This window comes from Haliotis cracherodii, unplaced genomic scaffold, assembly GCF_022045235.1.
Source record: "Haliotis cracherodii isolate W230 unplaced genomic scaffold, xgHalCrac1.p SCAF_15, whole genome shotgun sequence".
NCBI classification, from domain to species: Eukaryota; Metazoa; Mollusca; class Gastropoda; order Lepetellida; family Haliotidae; genus Haliotis; species Haliotis cracherodii.
Window position 1 is genome coordinate 35,388,172 of NW_027266270.1, and position 19,930 is coordinate 35,408,101.

At 39.0% G+C, this 19,930-nt stretch overlaps 1 protein-coding gene across 7 annotated transcripts in view; it reads left to right on the forward strand.

Annotated features, from left to right (window-relative positions):
* The window catches only part of LOC139462556 (homeodomain-interacting protein kinase 2-like), a 59,499-nt gene that overhangs the window by 11,242 nt on the left and 28,327 nt on the right, over positions 1-19,930 (forward strand). For all 7 annotated transcript variants that reach the window (XM_071244368.1, XM_071244370.1, XM_071244373.1 and 4 more), the window contains exon 2: positions 5,753-6,784. In XM_071244368.1, the coding sequence (XP_071100469.1) occupies positions 5,769-6,784 (1,016 nt within the window). In that variant the 5' untranslated portion in view covers positions 5,753-5,768. The remainder of the gene's footprint in view (positions 1-5,752; positions 6,785-19,930) is intronic.

Genomic DNA, 19,930 nt, shown 5'->3' on the forward strand with positions numbered 1-19,930 from the left:
ATGTCTCTTTATTTCAGGCCTAGAGCTGAAAAAAGATGAGTATGGGCTGCTAGAGCTGATAAAGGAATGAGAAAGGAGTGATTGTTTTATTAAAAGTATGCCTTGGGGTCTGTAAGAAGCAAGGAATCCAAGATCACCCTTAATTTCTTACACTGTTTCCCCATATTAAGTCATGACCAAGTATCAGTGTATGGCAGGGATGTAGAAATGGCAACCAGACTCACCCAATCCCTGAATCTTAAGCATTAAACTGACAGTGTCAAATAGTAATTCAGTATAGACATAGATAGGTCAGGCTAGATGACTACGTTGATTGCATCTGACTTTGTAGAACGTTGATCACAATGTCAGTCACTGGATTGTCTGGTCCAGACATGATTATTCACAGGCCGCCGACTTATAGTTGGAATATTGCTTAGTGCGGAGTTGAACAACCAAAATGATATCACCAAGTTAGTACTTTGACATACGATAAAATCGTCTCCCAACACTGTCAATGAATAGTTTGGAAACAGCCTGACATTATTTGTCAGGGTTAGAGCTAAACTGCTTAGCTTTTCTTGCCCAGGTAAAGATTAAATGCCCTTTTGATGTTAAAACGATGGGAAATTTGGAAATTTCCACTAGCCAGCAGGAATTTGTACTAGCCCTGGTCTAGTGGCTAGTGTTTATTTCTAACCCTGTTAGTGTTCTAATATAGACAATTGAACAGAGTCCTTGTCAAATGTTGTCAAGATAAGAAGTAGCCTTATGATGAGATAGAAACAGAGTTATGACTGACAACATGAGAGTTAAATGGTTGATAGATAGTGAAAACATGTACAGTACAAGTCACATATTCGAGTACGAGGTTGTTGGGAGGAAACATGTCTTGCTGGTTATTATGGAGATATTACGAGGAAGTCCTTAACAGCAGGCTGTTGACATGGCATGTTGTCCGAATAGGAAGCAATCTGTGCTTGTGACAGTCATGTAGGAAAAAACACGAGTCGTAATGGAAAATAGGTACATGTCCATTATGAAACTTAAAATCAATATGTCTTCATGGGTAGACTCCATTGGTAATAGGACAGCCTCCTAGTTGATAGAGCATCTGCCCGGAGAGCTGAATGTCTGTGGTTTGATCCTCTGGTCCTCTAAGGCAGCGCCTCTGTGGTCTTGTGGATAGAACATCTTCCTGGAGAGTGGAATATCTATGGTTCAGTCTTGTGGAAAATGGCTAGTAAGTAATGGAGAATTCATGAGAATCTGTTGATTCTCCACTCGATGACCCTGCATTACCCTAAGGGGCAAGTTGATTCTACTTCCGGTATCAAAAGAGTCGATCGATGTCTCTGACTTAAACCATCTTATGGTTTATATGTTTTCTCTATAATGTTGCTGATGACCTAAGGCTGCATCGGAATTATGCATGTTCAGAATGGCCTGTGAATTCCTGGCTCAGATTCAACTGCAACAACATCATGATGTCATCATAATGGTTTAGCCCAGGTAATGTAATCGTAAGAAGTTTGCGCTAATCAACTCATTTATTTTGTGGAAAGTTTCTTCAATTTGTGTTCAACCTCTTTAGAATTGATGTTCATCACTTCAACTTTTCCAAATGAATATTGATCATTCCAATTCCCAACTTTTTTACCCAAAATGTCACATGTGTTTTGAGGTCAATGAGGATGGCAAGGAATACTAAATCACGAGTACAGGAACAGTGTGTGTGGATGAAGGAAGTAGCTGATGTCGGCACAACTGCTCCTCTCATGCTGTGCCCAACATTGTTTTCTGGGAGATGCTGCTCAGTGAATTCACTTGCAGATCCTTTTTGCCACATTCACGTCTTTCAACATCATCTGATAATGAGCCGATGCCGATGTTGCTAGGCTGATGCAGTGACTCACTCTGCAGCAAATTACCCTATGACTTATATGTTGTTGCTGTCGTTGCAGCTCTCGGCATGAGTATTGAGTAAAAATAGCCAGCGCCGCTATTGAAGATATCTCAATACTGGTTCAATCCTTTTCCTTGGCACCATGCATCCTGGGATCTGATTTGAATCTAGTGATTTGGTCTCAGTGTTTCAAACTGAAGAAGGATTTCTGTTCGAAAAGTGTAATTTAGAATTGAATGGTTTTTTTTAAAGATTTCTTCGATGCTGTTCTGTTGTTAAGTGAACTTGTATGGATGAAGCTGTGTGTGTATTTATAATGTGACATTTAAGTGGGCGAATTTGGTAAGTTCACACACCTCTTAAGCCACTGCTACTGCTAGAAACTGATACAACTAACAAGCCTTATTGCATTTTGTCTTACTGAGGTTAAGCGATCTTCAGGCTTGCATTATCATTGTTGGTTTGGATGTTAAATAAATTAGTTAATAGATTCTTGACTTTACAGGGTTGTCTGGCTCGTAACTGGGTTTCGTCATTTGAACAGTTAATATGCATGTAAGTGCCCAGAAATTAATGATACAAGCTAAACAGGTTCTTTCAATTTCTTTAAAGGCCATGACTGATGCACTCAGCACGTCGCGGACATTTGAAACTTGCACTTTGCTACCACAAGATAACGTTGACTATATGACACTCTGAAGGGCTAATATCCTTCATCATGAGAAGGAAGCAAATGTTTCTCAAGTAGTGGTGCAAGTTTAATATGATGTTTTAAGTATTTTCCTTGTTGCAGAACAACCTATCCCAGTCTAGGTTTTCTTTCTAATTTTGAGCTACCTAATGAGTTGGACAAGGAACAGTTTCTCAGTCCTAAATTAAGCAGTTTTCAAAGTGTCAGGTTGATCCACAATGTTGATGTTGTCAGGTCAGAATTTTAGATTCATTATTAAATAATTGCTGATTTTCAATGGTGTAGTTTCTAAAAACTGAAACTTGTGGTAATCCAAGCTGCCTAGCAACTTTGTAATATTCAGTGTTGTTTCTGTGGTGCTGAAAGTAGGGGTAGCCCAAGGGTGTAATTTTCAGTGCAGAGTTGCATCCCTTGGCTCTGCCAGGATCCACTGATTGTGGGTTTGAGTCCCTGATTAGCTTGGCTCATGATTCTTGATTTTCAGCTACATGTCTTTGCTAGTCAGTCTGATGTGGCTAATGCGCTAAAAGCCTTGATGCCCTTCCACATGTTCCAAGTGCAATACTGCTTGAACACTGTGGTGTATTTTAATGTTGTATTTCATTTGAGAGTATAGTCATTTTGGTATGGAAAGTAATGTAAAGTCTACTTACAAAGATGAAGAAGGGGAAGGAATTATGGTAGACTTTTGTCACACTGCAGTTATTGGCATTGACTAGACAAAAAGAAAAGGTATGGAATAGGCAATAGAAATAGGGACCTGGAATATGTATAAACATTTGGTTTCATGTACTTGTGTTTGTTAAGGTGACAGGCTGACATGGCTCTTCTTCCCCTTCTTTCTCTTCTCCCCTCTCCCCTTCCCTCCATTGCTTGTGATATCTCCAGAAACAAGGAAAAAGAACTGACATGAAATGTGTTGATTCTTTTACAGTTTTGTATCTTATTTAAATATTGTTCAGTGCCAATACGGCACACAGCCTGTTTCCAAAGTCTTCATAAAATCAGTGACATATTTGCAGAGTAAACACAGACATTTGCAATTCGTGTACCTGACAAGGCTATATTTGAGTGCCTATGAAGTTCAGTCAATTGTAACCTGTAATGTAAGCAAATGTGAATATGGCACGTGATCATTGGTTGAGATTGTACGTTAGTTTGTCAAGCTATTGTATAATTTGTAGAAATAGGGTAGAAACTATTTCACACAGACATTAACCAGGGAAGTAAGTCTACTGGCCCAAATAGCGAGAAGACATAGGAACACCCCCAACATGTTTAATATGCTACCAGCGTTTAGGACACCTTTCCATTACCAATATTGGCTCAGGCTAGTACTAATTTCTGTCATTGCTTCTGTTTGTAAAACTCTTCACTGAACCGGTTTATCAGATGATACAGGAAACAGGGGTAACCTTGTGGTGAAAGTGTTAGCTGCTCACACTGAAGACCAGGGCGGTCAGGTAACCTTGTGATGAAAGTGTTAGCTGCTCACACTGAAGACCAGGGCGGTCGGGTAACCTTGTGGTGAAAGTGTTAGCTGCTCACACTGAAGACCGGGGCGGTCGGGTAACCTTGTGGTGAAAGTGTTAGCTGCTCACACTGAAGACCTGGGCGGTCGGGTAACCTTGTGGTGAAAGTGTTAGCTGCTCACACTGAAGAACGGGGCGGTCGGGTAACCTTGTGGTGAGAGTGTTAGCTGCTCACACTGAAGACCAGTGTTAGATTCCCCAGATAATTGTCTGAAGCCCAGTCTTGATGTTGACGCCAACGGTATGACTGGACTATACTAGAAGCATTAACTCACTAACACATCTGATGATGGGCAGGAGGTGCCCGAGTCATCTAAAGCATCGCAATTTGCTGGGCAGACTTGTATCCTTAGACTCCTGATATGAATATGATTGTGAGTTCAAATGCCTGGGTTATGTTGCTTGGTTTGTAATCATATTTGAAAGGATTTCCTTTAATTTGGATAGAGTAGGCTATGGTGAAATGAGGCTGTTTATATTATTGATTTGCAAGGACATTCATAAAGATAACCATGAAGATGTGTTACCGGTTTAGCGTTTTAAGTACACAGTCAACAAAAGAATGTTGCTTATTTTGATTGTAATATAATATGCTTGTTATTAACAAATGTTGTTGAAGGTGAAAGCAACCAGGAAGAAATGAGATATTTTAAAGCATTATAATGTATCCTGTTGTACAAAGTAAATGCAATGCTACGACTTTTGTAAGTTTTATGTATCTCATCAAAGCTTTTGGATAGACCTCCAAAACTATTTCGCCATGTGGATTACCAGGATTAGTCGACATGTAGGGGTCCCTAGTGTGCTGACCTAACTTTGGCTGCTGGTGATCTAAGGCCTGTTTCTTTTTTGTATTGTTATGTATAGTGTAATCTTTTTATGATTATATGTTTGTTTTAATATAAATATGTGATACCCAGCAACCCATGCTTTTCACATGAAGGCAACTAAAAGGATCGGGTAGTCAGTGACTTGGTTGAGTGCTTGTCATTGTATCCCAATTGTGTGGATTGATGCTAATGATGTCAGTTGTCTGATCCAGACTTGATTATTTTCAGTCCTCTATCATATTGATGGAATATTGCTAAGTGCAGTGTTGAAAACAACCAATTGTTCTCCAGTATTTCCTTTGAGGAAGATAGAGCTCTTTAACATGACAAGTGTCCTCATGAAGTACTTGTATTGAATCACCTCGATAATGTCCCAGAGATACGTTTCGTAACAACTAACATCGAATCACGTGAGCACATTGATTAAAAAGATGAAAAGATTTGGAACATATTTGGAACATATTTGTAACATATTTGTAACATATTTGTTGACGCTGAGTTGGCAGTACACATGCTTTGCAAATCCCGCATTTGACCCAAATCTGCATGACAATTTACAAACTGGATGTTAATTTCATTACACGATTTGGATTGGACTAAGCAAAGACTCATTAATCCAGCCAAAATGTAACTCCATAATTCCAGCCTAGTTCAGCAAGGGTGGAAACTGGACTTTTATGATCTGTTTACATCCTTGCCTCGGGAAGATGCCCTATAAAAGACTTGCTTTTGATGAGTAGAAATGTCTTCTAATAATAAACATATGTCAATATAAGACCAATTACTTATGCTATTTTGTTGTTGTCTGTTTCAGATTTTTGTAAGCACTGATGCAAGAGGACCTCGGAAACTACAAGACAACACTGAGTGCATTCAACAATTGTAAGAAGATAAAGTTGGAAGTTGTGTTGGACGACGACCATGTGAGTGGTTCCTCTGGGTCCACCCCGAGACAAAGGAATATTCCCAGCACAGCGAACACACGCCACACTACTGCGTATGTGCTACCACAACATGGCCTGGAGCTCTCAAACATTACACAAGGTAGTAGTAGTAGTAGCATGCCACAAAATTATATCAGAACCTCAACCATCCGAGTCGTGGATCCCTCGTTTCAAAGATGTGGCGTTAAACGTAAAAGTGATGAAGTAGACGTCCCCATGCAGTTAACCGAAGTACACGCTGTATCAAGTGAGGATGACAGTTCGACAAAGACGACGGCCAAGACAGCAGCAAATACAGCAACCACCACGACCTCGAAGAACACAAGTTCTTCGGGGAGTGAGGGGGACTATCAACTTGTTCAGCATGAGGTCCTCTATTCTATGACAACTGCCTATGAGGTCCTCGAGTTTCTTGGCCGGGGGACCTTTGGGCAGGTTGTCAAATGCTGGAAAAAAGGGACCAATGAGATCGTGGCAATCAAGATTTTGAAGAACCACCCCTCCTATGCACGGCAGGGTCAAATTGAAGTTAGCATCTTGTCGCGGCTAAGTCAAGAAAGTGCAGATGAGTTTAATTTTGTACGAGCGTACGAGTGCTTCCAGCACAAGAACCACACGTGTCTGGTGTTTGAAATGCTGGAGCAGAACCTCTATGACTTTCTCAAACAGAACAAGTTTCAGCCATTGCCATTAAAGTATATCCGTCCAATCACATCCCAGGTGCTGACTGCATTACTCAAGCTTAAACTACTTGGCTTGATCCATGCCGACCTCAAGCCAGAGAATATCATGTTGGTGGACCCTGTGCGATTCCCTTATAGGGTCAAGGTCATTGACTTTGGTTCAGCAAGCCATGTCTCGAAGGCTGTGTGCTCAACATACCTCCAGTCTCGCTATTACAGGTAAGTGAACTTGTTTGTTGACTAAACTAACCTGTGATATTACAAGCAACATCCTACCCTATTTGTGTACGATCAAACGCAATCAGCTAAACTACTGAGCCTGATCTGATTCAAAATACTTTAGCCATGATATAACTGGAATACTGTTAAAAGCGGCGTTAAACCCAACTCACTCACTCACTCAAAATACTTTATATCTACAAGCTAGAGAGCACTGGGGAAGTATTTTGACCTGGGTCCTCCCGGTTGTCTACAGCGGCACTAGCATTAGACTAGTCCTAGATGTCAACAGCAGCTTTAGCTTATATGGGAGTCATCTCTACTAGTCCAGTGGCTAGTTCTAATAGAGGCACATTTTCAACAGGTTGAGGAACTTTTGCTGAATGTGTTTCTTTTGTCCATTATTAGTGTAATAACATACTCATTGGTAGGGCAGATTCCATTTTCTGACTTGTTTTCAGCACTGTCTGCAGACCAGCTGTTTTTATACTTGGTTGATTAATGGATATCAGAAATCAATTTCTGTCTTGCAACCAAAACAGATACAGTACATTCCCAGGCATTTATGTTTGAGTGTATCATGATAGTTCCTGGTTGAATATGTGTCAGTACAACCAGCTTGAAAATGTCCTACTCAGAAAAAGTTAACACACAAGTTTTTTCATATGACTGTAATTAAGTCATGGCCAAACTATCATCATATGAAAAATTTGGGTGTTCTTTTACTTCTTTTGAGTGGTATAGATTTTGTGAATCATTTACTTCCTACCCTGTATACCCTGTGAATATTCTGGATGAGAATAGATCGCTATTGTTTTATCATAACATTAGAATTTAGAGCTGACTAAAATGGGGATGAGGAGATGTGACTTGGTGATTGCAGGTCATCGTGCCCTGATGATGCAGATACTCAGGCTATCAGCCACTGCTTGGCCTCGTCCGGACTCCGTTATTTACAGGCTGCCATGATGTGGCTCCAAATTTGCTGACTGCCATAGTTAATGAAACACTACACTCTATATTTTGAATTTGGGCCATTCATTTTCGGTATTTTTCCAGACATGCAGAGAAAATGAGGATTGCATGATGTTCAAAATACCATTTGTCATTAGATTGAGTGCAGAAAAGAATTAAGTTGTTCCACCTATGAATGACTGCGAATAGCTGGAAATTTGCTGATGCCTCGTGAAACTTTTCATTCATTCCACCTGTGAATGAATCCATCTTTATTTTTATTTTGTCTGTTGTCTGGCTGTGTGAGGTGTTTCAGATAGCTGCGGGATGTCACGGCAGCTGTGGGATGTCCTGTTGTAATGTATATATGTTTATTCAGAAATCAATGCCACTCAATTTCCCTCCTCGCTGACAGATTGACATCTGACACTTGCAAACATACATAACTGTGTAGGATACAAGGATATGATGATTGCTAAACCCTTCAGGGATATATCTAGACATTCTCAGAGTCCTATCTTGTTTAGCACTACATCTGCAGCAAATATTGGCAAATATCCCCACATTGGCATCAACGATATCCCACTTGATATTTGAACTTACATCTAGTCTCTAAATTGAAAATTGTTTACAGAAAAAACATGTTAATAAGATCTAATGAAAAGGCGTCCACAAACTCTATCCATTTTCAACTGCAGTAATCATGGTAACCTAGACTTGCTAACTATTATTGCCTTACATGTTTGTTTTGGGATCTGTATGACAGACTAAAGGTTATTATAAATTTGAACTTGATACAGGATAGAGTTGCATATGTGATAAAGTTTGACTGCATGGATATTCAGAGGAATAATCAGCTTTAAGACAAGGTTCCATGTCCCCTACTTCCCGAGGCAAGGGAGTTAACCGAACTAGGCTGGTATTATGGAGTTACATTTTGGCTGGACTAACGAGTCTATGCATAGTCCAATCAAAATCGCGCAACAAAATCGAAATCCGGTTTGTAAACTGTGCAGATTTCGGTCGATGTGCATCGCCAACTCGTTGTCAACAGATATTTTCTAAGTCTTTTCGCGTTGTTAATCAAGGTGCTCACGTGATTTGATGCACTTCGGGAGGTAATCTGATTGGTCCATAGGAGAGGCTTATAGGGACATAACCTGTAATAACCACTGGTGGCGCTAAGATCGAGCCCAGGAATTCCAGCCTAGTTCAGCAAGGGTGGAAACATGAATTTTATAGTCAGTTAACTCCCTTGCCTCGGGAAGATGCTATGTCCCAAGCAACTGACATGGCTGATATCAGCGTGTTAATTAAATGTGATTCCAAACAGGATCAATTTTGTAACTTATCCTGCATCACTCCTTAATGCATTTACTGTAAAAAATATTTAGATTTTAATAATTCCTTTGTCCCATACAAGAATTTTGTCCATGATAGAAAGTAATGTGAAGTTTAAAATGGAGTTAGGGCAGGAATGATGTGGTAGTGCAGTAAATGGTTTTCTTGTCACGATATTCATCTTAATTTCTGTCAGATTATGGGAAATGATTAAATGTCTGACTTCTAAATTTGAACTCTTTTCTAATGACAAGACAGAGCATCAGGCCTCAGGCCAGTGTATTTTTTTTCCAGTGTTTAAAATTAAGCATGAAAATCAAGTAGTCTTTGTTGAAATCCTAATGTTTAATGTAAAGATGTGTGGGCCTTTGAGTCAAATACTGTAGATAAAAGCCTGAAGGACTCCAGTACCTACCTTCATTTTCTTACACTCCATATCATGTTGTGTAAACTGTCCATACAAAGAACTTGGGTCTTGGACCAGGGATGGAAATAAGCATTAGCCTACTAGCCTGCTAGCCTAGACTAGTTTTGTTGATGGTAAAGGTATCCTTAGGGCTAGTTGAATTTCAAACATTTGAAGGGGTTATCATCACTGTTTGGGCTAGTAGATGTTGGTGGTGAATTTCAATCCCTGTGGGCAGGCCACAATAATATGTTTTCTGGGAAAAAAATTGGGATGTTGCAGGACCCTTTGACCACAACTCTGATTGAATAATTGCCACATTCATACGTTTGTTTGTGAACATTAATTCGTAAGTTTCACATTTATGACATTATTGCTTGACAGGTTATCGTTTAGTCTAGATATTGATAACAAGAAGTAACATTTTGATTGAACTGTTGTGATAAAAATAAGCAGTTTCTGTCATAGTTGTTTGCATATTTTTGTAGTAACTTAATGCGAAATGACTTATGAAAACATGTTGACTCAAATGTGACTCATCGATAAATATTAGGAGTATTTTTATGAAAATCTAATGTAATTTGCAGGATTCCAACATAACCCAGGTTAATGACCTCTACACATCCTCTTGCATTACAGGGGCAGTCGGGTAGCCTAGTGGTTAAAGCGTTAGCTCGTCGCGCCGAAGACCCGGGTTCGATTCCCGACATGGGTACAATGTGTGAAGCCCATTTCTGGTGTCCCCCGCAGTGATATTGCTGGAATATTGCTAAAAGCGGCGTAAAACCTCACTCACTCACTCACTCTTGCATTACATATGCTGTACTCGTAAAAGCGGATTTAATGTGATCTGATTTCTTCCATTACCAAGTGACGATACTGACGTCATGGCTGCGCAAACCAGCCTCTCACAATCAGGGATGATAGTGCTGTCAGATCATAATGGCTTGTGTGCTATACATCACGTAGGTTGTAGTTTCTGTGTAGCAGGTACCCACAGTAAGCCCATATACCCACCCATACATGCCTCCACCCATATTCACAAACACCCACCCACCCACCATGCACAACACAGCACAATCCGCACAAACACTCAACTCCACTCCACTCCAATCCAATCCAATCCAATCCACTCCACTCTGTCAGGAGGTTCACCTAGACAAGAGGGGCACCTTGACATAACTAGAATATTGATGAAAAAGTTATAAATAAACCACTTCGTCATTATCCATTCACCATGGCACTAGACATGCTTATGGAACTTTGTTAAATTCACACTCCGAAAAACAAGGTAATTTTCAAAAGTGGTTCAGTTATACTTCTTCGACAGTCTCTAAGAAAGTGTATGCAGGATTTCAGGCTTGTTCAGTCAGGTAACAGCCAGTCTCGGTACAAGCACCTCGCTCATGAGGAGCAAGCTGGAATGGAAAGAATCCCCACCTATTTTTAGAAGGAATGGTAAATTCATAAGCTTTCATGGCTAGAGGTTCGAGCCAGGCTAGATTCTTGCAAATTCACAGGAAAACATCGATTAATTTGAAGTAGCAAAATGTGACCAAACACCATGTGTTTCTGGACTTAAAATGTGTAGAGCTCTTCCTCATGTTATCAATGAATAACCCATGAATAGACTCACGTTAGGGATTTAACACGCTACAGGCAAAGCACTACATCATTAAGTGTGATAAATGGGATGGAAAGTTGATTAATGTGCTACAAATTCCAGAGATGTATTAGAGCAATAAATTATATTTGTATAGATAGGACGTTTTTAAAAGACGTAATGTTATATGGTTAAACACAGGTAAAATTGTATACCTTACAAGATGATTTTTCGATCTAACAAATCAAGAAACAGTCTATTTTAAGGACATTGAGGAAGGTTTCATGACTTCGCAAAATGATTCAAAATTGTCGCTCCTTTCAAAAAGCTTAGCAGGGACCTTATGGAAAAGGGAAATGGTCCACTCCCACTAGGGGGTTTAGTCAAATAGAGGTGGTTTTCCATTGACTCTTTGTTGAACGTCTCGACACTTGACAACCCTCTCTGAGGGAAAACAAGCAAGGTCTATTATCTTGCATTGCGTTTACTGGAAGGAAGTGTAGAGTTGGCGTATTACCTGGCTAAACTGCCTCAGCTGTCGACCCTGGAAACTTAGTCCTTTGCTTTTGTTGCTAAGCAAACTTGCTGGCCTAAATGCCAAACCAAAAATCCTTTTGAGTCTTCTTCTGTCCACCATTAAGAATGTAGCCTCCGACCCAAGGGACAAAATGGCTTTGTGAAGTTTTAGTGAAATTTCAACTTTCTCACAGATTTATGTTGATGTTTAAATGTTTTCTGAAATGTTACATGCACTCTTACCAAGTATTAAATAAGCTGGGAATCCTATTACTTTTGAAAGAAAGGGAGAGATTTGATTAATTTAGGGCAAGTGTACTTGTGAACAAGATTATCATAGATCTTGCAAATTTTTGCGACTGCAATTTTTTGAAAACACTGACGAGGGAAATTTTGGTTTGGAGATTAAGTTTGATAACATGAGATTATGCTAAGCCAGTAACCTGCTGTTGTTGCCTCTAGTCTATATTGTGTTGTCAGCCTTGACCCAAGGTTTGTCGCCAATCCTGGCAACCATGCTAATTGCCCCAGGGTTTGTGCAGAGTGTTTGATAAACATCTAAATACCTTGGCACAATCCAGAATGGGAGACAAGCTTTAAGAAAATGTCAACAGAAACCGTAATTAAATTTGACAATGCCTTGTGAATTAAATCTTTGTGTTTATTTTGAATATTGATCCTTAGCTTACAATCTGTCAGAAGTATTTGAGTCTTACTACTACTTATGCCATTACTTCTGTTATTGTCTCCCAATAGATTTTGTGACTCGTGAAGTTCCGGTAGAATAGGTCTTCAGCAACACATTCTTGCCATAAGAGGCCACTATGCGTGTCGTAAGAGGCGACTAAGGAGATCGGGTGGTCAGGCTCGCTGACTTGGTTGATGCATGTCATCGAATCTCAAAATCTTGCGCAGACTTGATTATTCACAGACCGCCGTCACATAGCTGAGTGTGGCTTTAAACAACAAACAAACTGTCAGTAGTTCTTGCTCTTATATTGTTGACTAACATTATAGATATTTTAGAAGACTTGTGTTTTGGACTTTGCTGGAGTGTGGATGTGGACTGACATGTGGGTAGAAACCAAGGATCTGATGTGACCTTTCCATCTGTAGTGACACTGAAGTTAGAGATGATATTATGGCTGCTTATTGCTGGGGATTACAATGTTTTGCCAGGGTCTGTTTGTGCTCTACATTTGCCCTGGGAAGAATAATGCATTTAATGTCACAGGGATACATGTCTGCCTTTGTGGTACATGATTATGTCTGTAAGTGTTCACTATGTATTTGCTTGCTATGTATGGTTGCTTCCCTTACTCATGCAAGGATGCATTGATCTTTGGTTTAGGTCTCAAGTGTGCCAAAAGCTTTTGAGACTACCATCCCAAAATAAAATTTAGTGTTATTTTATAGACTATTATTGGCTCAGATTGAATATGTTTTTACTAGACTTGGACATCAGACTGGTGGCTAAAGTCACAGTCTGACATAGTCGCAATATATGCTATGTACTGCAGAGTATTCTTCACTAAAGAAAACATGCACAGTTTTAGACTCAACAAGATTATGTCCTCTATGCAAGCTGTTGTGCTTCATTTACAGGTAAACATACATAGTTTACATTGTGTACTTCATGCAAGGTTGGGCATTAGGGTTTGAAATGAAACATGCTTACAATTATGATTTCACATTTCCCCTTCAGACTAAACTCTGGCAAAGAATTGTCGGAAGTGGCTTGGCAACTAACCACAACAACACTGTCACTCAATACCTTAAACTTGAAGCTTGGGGCTGGGTAGAAGATTTAAGATTATTATATATTTACTGAATGTTTAAATCAGGGAAGAAGTAATACGATTATGACATAAGTCATAAATACTAAAACTTCATGGTTGAAACTTGAGTGGAAGGTTCGTCATTTGATCCCTGGTCATGTCCAACTAAAACACATTAAAAAGATAGTACTTGTTGTTACCTTGCCTGGTGCTTGGTTTTAAGGAGATAAGATATTCACTGTTTGGCTTGGAGTCAATATACTGTATCTGAGTGGGATGTTCAACTGCAGCAAGGTATCTCTGTGGATTAACACTATTAAACCGGCATTTTCTCCTGACTTGACAGTCAGCCACACACACGTGCATCCACATGATAACATCAATACATAACAATAATCTTTAATGTGACATGGGTCTGAGACCTGCATCACTTCAAGCTTTCCTCCCACATCAATTTGACACACTATAGTATGGCTGGAATAATGTTCAAAGCAGCGAAAAACCTCACTCACTCACTAACGACCATTGTGCACATGTCAATAGATATTATGCACATGTGTCAATACATCATATATTATGGGGCTCCTGTCGATAAGTCCACAAAGGAGCACATGGATTGCTTGAGTTACTGTTGCTTAGGCAAAGAAACTATTGCTGAGTTTTTGCATTTGAAGATGAATGAGATGGAATGGGGTTAAGTAGATATGATAGATGGCAGTTGTAGGTGGATGAGATTTAAGGGGGTTGTGGGTGGATGAGAGTTAAGGTGTTTTGGGTGGGTGAGATTGAAGAGGGATGTGGGTGGATGAGATTGAAGGGGTTGTGGGTGGGTGAGATTGAAGGGGTTGTAGGTGGATGAGATTGAAGGGGTTGTGGGTGGATGAGATTAAAGGGGTTGTAGGTGGATGGTGTTTGGATGAACAGGCTGATCGGGTTTGTAGATCAGTACTGAATAGTGAGCAGATGGGGTTTATTGGGTAAATATATATTTTAATGTTTGAGAAACAGTCCTCCATGCTGTTCTCTACAGCTGTACTGTGAGGCACTCTGCAACCTGTTGCCTTTCACCCAAGGCCTGCACAATGGAGCTCGCTGAACTGAGGTAATAAACCAACATATGGCACACGAGAAAGGCTGCACAGCTATTAATCCTGCACTTGTTAATCATCTATATGTAATTAGGCGTCCTGCAATCAGGTCAGGTTTTGTCACACGTGTTGACTTAATGTTGAATGTAGTTTAAAAACAGCCCATTTAGTTTTGCCCTGTGCATCTCTAGAAGAAGAACAAACATGAGTTTATAAGTTAACCAATAAGAAACCAATTTAGAAGATTGTTATTTTAAGCTATTATTTTATTCCTTTCAACAATATCTGTGTCATTGTTGCTAACAATATCATGAAGGTAAACATTTGTGAAACTTTTGACTATCCTTACCACAAAACCCTTCTTTCAAAGATAAGGAGAAAAAACTGAATATTTATTGTGACGACAATTTTCATGTCAACAAATCTCCTGGGTATGATGGAGATGATTAATTTCAATATTTCAAAGAATTTAGTTGCCGCACACAGGAAATGATGTGTAGAGAAGACCTCTTAAATCAATTCCTCTCAGTCTAGGACAACGTTAGAGTTTTCATGGCATGACTAAAAAGTGCTTGAATACAGCTAGTAAATCCGAAAATAAACCGTTAGCCTGGGGTCACGCAATTACACCAGGAAAGATTTCTTGCCTGTCGTCATCGACAAAGAGCTGCTCTCAAACACATTTCCCTGTAGCTACAGAAAGAAGTATCTGGTTCGTCTGCATCAGGAGTTGCACAGCTTATGCGCCTCCACTAATTTTAAAACTTGAAAACCTTTAAGCAATACGATTTGAGAACTTGAGAATTTAGGAAAATTCAGTTACTTTGCTGTTGCAAAACTGGTAAAATTTGCGACATTTTTTCATTATAATTTTCTTTCTTATACTTATTTGGAGCTGGAAATGTGAAAATAGACTATTTTACAGAAGTGATGAGATCAGTATTTGTTTGGAAACTGAGATGACTTTAACATTTAGACAGGTGGACGGTTACATATAATTCTGAGCAGCTCCCATCCACCTTGCATGACACATGTTTAAGCAGGGCCAACCTTTGTTCAAAACAAACCATGACATGACATGACATGACATGACATGACACTTCTTACATCTTATAGCCACAGGAATCCTTTACAAATATCCCTTAATAATTGTGTTGGAAGTTTGCAGACGATATTGTCATCGTCTTAAAGATAAACGCGACCACTAATTTGAATACAGGTGCAGAGCAAAGGTTGGTCAGGGCGTGCGATGCCTTTGACAATGTGTGACTGGCGGGGGCCAGCTTTTGTTGTCTCTCACTAGCTGTTTGTCAGGTGTAATTCCTGTGCTTGCTTGTTAGAAAGCCCATTGAATGAAGGCCGTGGTGCCTGATTTTCTCGTCATTATTCAACAGCTATTCTAATGAGACTTTGAAGTCTTAAAGTTTAGAATAAGGGTGTGCTAGTTGGAGTGGAGATAGGGGGCCGACCCTACTCACTTGCTGACAAGTCTTTTGACGTTTTGGTTGTTTTGTGGTATAAATAGTACTATCAGCAAGGCTTTAGAAGGCTAGCTAGCTGAAAACGGTGGCGTTGATTGTGGTGGATTTTCAAGAACTCTTGTGGTTTAGTGACCTGTGAAGAGAATGTGTGCCTGTTCTTGATGTAAAGCCAAGGTATCTTTGGATGCAATTTTCCCTTGTGCTGTATTCATGATTAGCCTTGTCTGAAATTGAAGCTTATTAGATTGTAGTTAAGATACAAGATTTTTTGGGGCAAACATTCTATGTAGAAACAGTGACGATATTTTATAAACTATATAAACAGATACCTAAAAAAAATTTGATTTTTCATTTTACCAAACTGAAAAAATATCTCTTAAGCTTTTATCATACACAAAAATTGTCTTGTACACAAAATGTGAATACGATAAATATATAACCTGGTCGTCATGCCACAACCCCCTCTGCATAACCATACTATATTGACAAATTCACATATCCTATGTATTTGATATGTATCACAATAGATTAACTTCAGACACTCATATCAACCAACATAATGTAATATACTATTGAAATAACATGTCCCATCTGTACCCAAGAAAACAGTGATATTAAAATATATACATCATCAGATACATAATGTGAGGATAACAATACAAAGAAGCAATACAAAATATAATGTTATAACCACGGATTATCTATAATAAGTAATTAATTATTATTAACATCAGTGTTTTGATATACTGTTAAACTAAGAAACAAATTAAGCATACAATAATATTTGGTGTATCTTTATCCTTGATGTGCAGTTTTATCCTTCAATTGATGGCTTCATTTGGCTTGACTGTTGAAGTGGAATTTTCCATGCGTTATCTGCACATGCGGCTTCTAGAACAGTACAAAATGAAAAAGATACTGCCCTTGCAAAGTTGACATACATCAAGGAGTCCAACAAAACAGCGACACAAATATGTCAGGCAAGGTCTACATTTCAATTTAGATACTTTTACACCTTCCATTAAGCAAGTCTGTCCGAATATTGAGGCAAGCCAACCAAGATATGAGTTTTATTGAGCACAAGAACTGTGGGTTACAAGACAATGGAAGCCATGTGTTTAGATTTGTGCAGCAGCAGGGCAGGGGAACACACTCCCTGCCTCTAGCTCCAGGGGTCAGGGCATTTCCCCTTGTGTGTGTGTGTAGGGGGGGGGGGGGGGGGGGGGGGGGGTGTAAAACCTTCAGTTTGTGTTGCTTGAGAGTAAAAGTCATACAGTGAAGTTATTGTGGAAAACTTTAAATATTGTTAAGTAGGTTTGTGTTGACTTCCTTTTATGGATTTATTGATCCGTCTTCTAAAGCGCTAGTTTAATTAAGGGACAATAGGTTTTTAAGCAAGCTGGTGTGAATGGAGTCTGTACAGTCAGCTTGTTCAACTCTTATGGATGTGTTGTTTCACGTTTCCACTTCAAACATGAATTTTTATGATCAAATGATAAATTCTTCTGTTGTAATTATTTTTGAAATCCACATAAAACAACATATATTAATAAAACATGATTGGCTTTGAATATTTATAAATTTGAAACAAATGAAGTAAATATATTTCTTCAAAGTGTTTAAGTAACAATGTTATGAGGATGGTATGGCCTACAAAGGTTCCTAAATCAAGGTGTGGCCTTCTTCACAACCAGTCCTGTGTTTGTGATGGCCTAGATCAATGGCCGCTGTTGCAACACCTCTCTGGGCAGGAAGGATGCTCTGGTTTGGCGGCTTGACAGAGTGAAATGTAACTGTCCTCCCTCCTGACTGTGTCAACTCAAACTGGCTAATGTTCCGCTTATTTAGGGCAGATCTCAAGTTTTATCAGGAATTATTTTTGTTATGAGGAAACTAGTGTAGTTTTAAGGAAATTTTGCATAATATAATTTTGTTGTTTTGTATCTGAACTTTGAATATGCTCGAGAAGCTTGGGTGTTTTTGCTGAAATTTTCTTGATTTTTAGAAATGTCTTTAGTAGCTATGGTAGTTTTTTTCCACTTGATTACATAAACTGCTCAAAATGTTGTTATTTATTTACTAACGGGTCACAAGCTGGGAATGAGAATGCACCTGGGGTTCTGTGGTACTTAAACTTTCATGCTATAAATATAATGTTGAACTATGTCCTGGGGTCCTTACATTTTTGTGCCATAATATTTAATCTGATGATATTTCATTATTAACATCAGGATCTATATGACTGGGATATTCTTATTCGAAAGCCAGGGCACAACAAGAAACAAATATTTTGAGATGTATTTTGTCTGAGAACAGTGTCATGTATAAATAATTAAAACAGATGCCTGACGCCTACTGACACCTGTTGATAAGGTAAATAACACAACATGCGTCATTGCCAGGGTAGAAAATAGCCGTATGACTAGTGTACAATAGGCGGTGTGTCGCACAATTAGCGGCAGTTCGATACAGTGAAGCATATTACCCCCTGTGTATGGTTGTCAATATGTTCGGCTGGAGAAGTCATTATATGGAAAATGAGCTTGCCACTAGGCTGTTGGCGAACAGGAGTCAATTAAGCTAGCTAGGCTCTGTTTCAGTAGAAAAGATGGCAAGAAGCAGAGAAGTCGCCATTTCTGGAGGATAATGACCTGACTGACATAAGTTCTGCTTTAGAAATAGCCATAACTCCAGGATGAAATTGAGACAAAATTTAATGCAAATTTCTTTTCTGAATAAGGAATTCTGCGTATTTGAATCAATGTATCCTGTTTCTCTTCAAAATCAAGTATTTGTCATCTGAAGCAGTAGACATTGTGATGTATATATACTCACACCAAAAGAAACCTGAACTATAGAAACACTTAGAGAAGTGTGTATGTTAGAGGAGATGTTTCCAATGTGTACCAATTAATGACAAAAATAACAATCAGTCAAGTGTTACCTCAGAGTGTCTTTATTCTTACCATGATATGCTGCACGTGATTTCAAATTTTACACGCTAATCCTGCACGAGACAAATGGTGCATATCGAGTCATGGATCTATGACGTCACATGTGATGCATTCATGAGCATCGGTTCACACAACATACCAGCATGTTTGTGCGTTAATCCAATCTAATATCTCCTGAATATGAGTAAAACTTCATATATTAACCAAGATGTATGAAATTCGTGTTTCTTTTGGTGGTGAGTATATATAATGTTTAGGGAGCCAACTGTTCGAGTTAACCTCATATGTGTCAAGGAAAGGGTAGTATGTGTGCACAATATTTGGCACCAAGCAGCTGATATAATGATCGCCTATTGGTTGTTTCTGTCATGCTTTTCTGTGTTGACAGTACACCAGTCTACTGGACAGTCTTTGACGTTACATAGATATTAATCAGGACCAGTAATTATTAAAACAGGTAGTTTGATTACCTTGTTGAAGTAAATTGCCCCATTTCAGGCAGAATATTTTCCAGAAAATTGTCATCGTGAGCAGTTGTTTTTTCTGTCTCTCTTTCTGTGAAATTGACACATCAATCTACCTTGTTTTCTATTTCACTGACATATATAACTGCTTTTGTGACAATCCAGTCACAAAGACGAGGATCCTTGAAACATGATGCCCTTACAATCGTATCACATCTAAAAATACAACCTTCATGGGGAACACAGTTTGACTCCAGTAACAAAAGATTTACAAAGGTTTGAGTCTTCGAAATTGAATAAATACTTTCTTTTCCTCGTTTTACGAGACTTTTCCTTAATACCCTTGAGCGTCTTGAGTTTAAGCCTTGGTGAATCAATAATATATGAGGTCCATATTTCACTGATTTGAATCTGCGTGTTCTCTGATACACTTTTATCCTGTAGAGATCTGATCAAGCCAATGAGAAAATACCCCCCATGGATGGTGCCATGATCATGTCATTATTGCCGACAAAATCGACCACAGCCAAGAATACGTCGACCCACGACTAACATTATTTC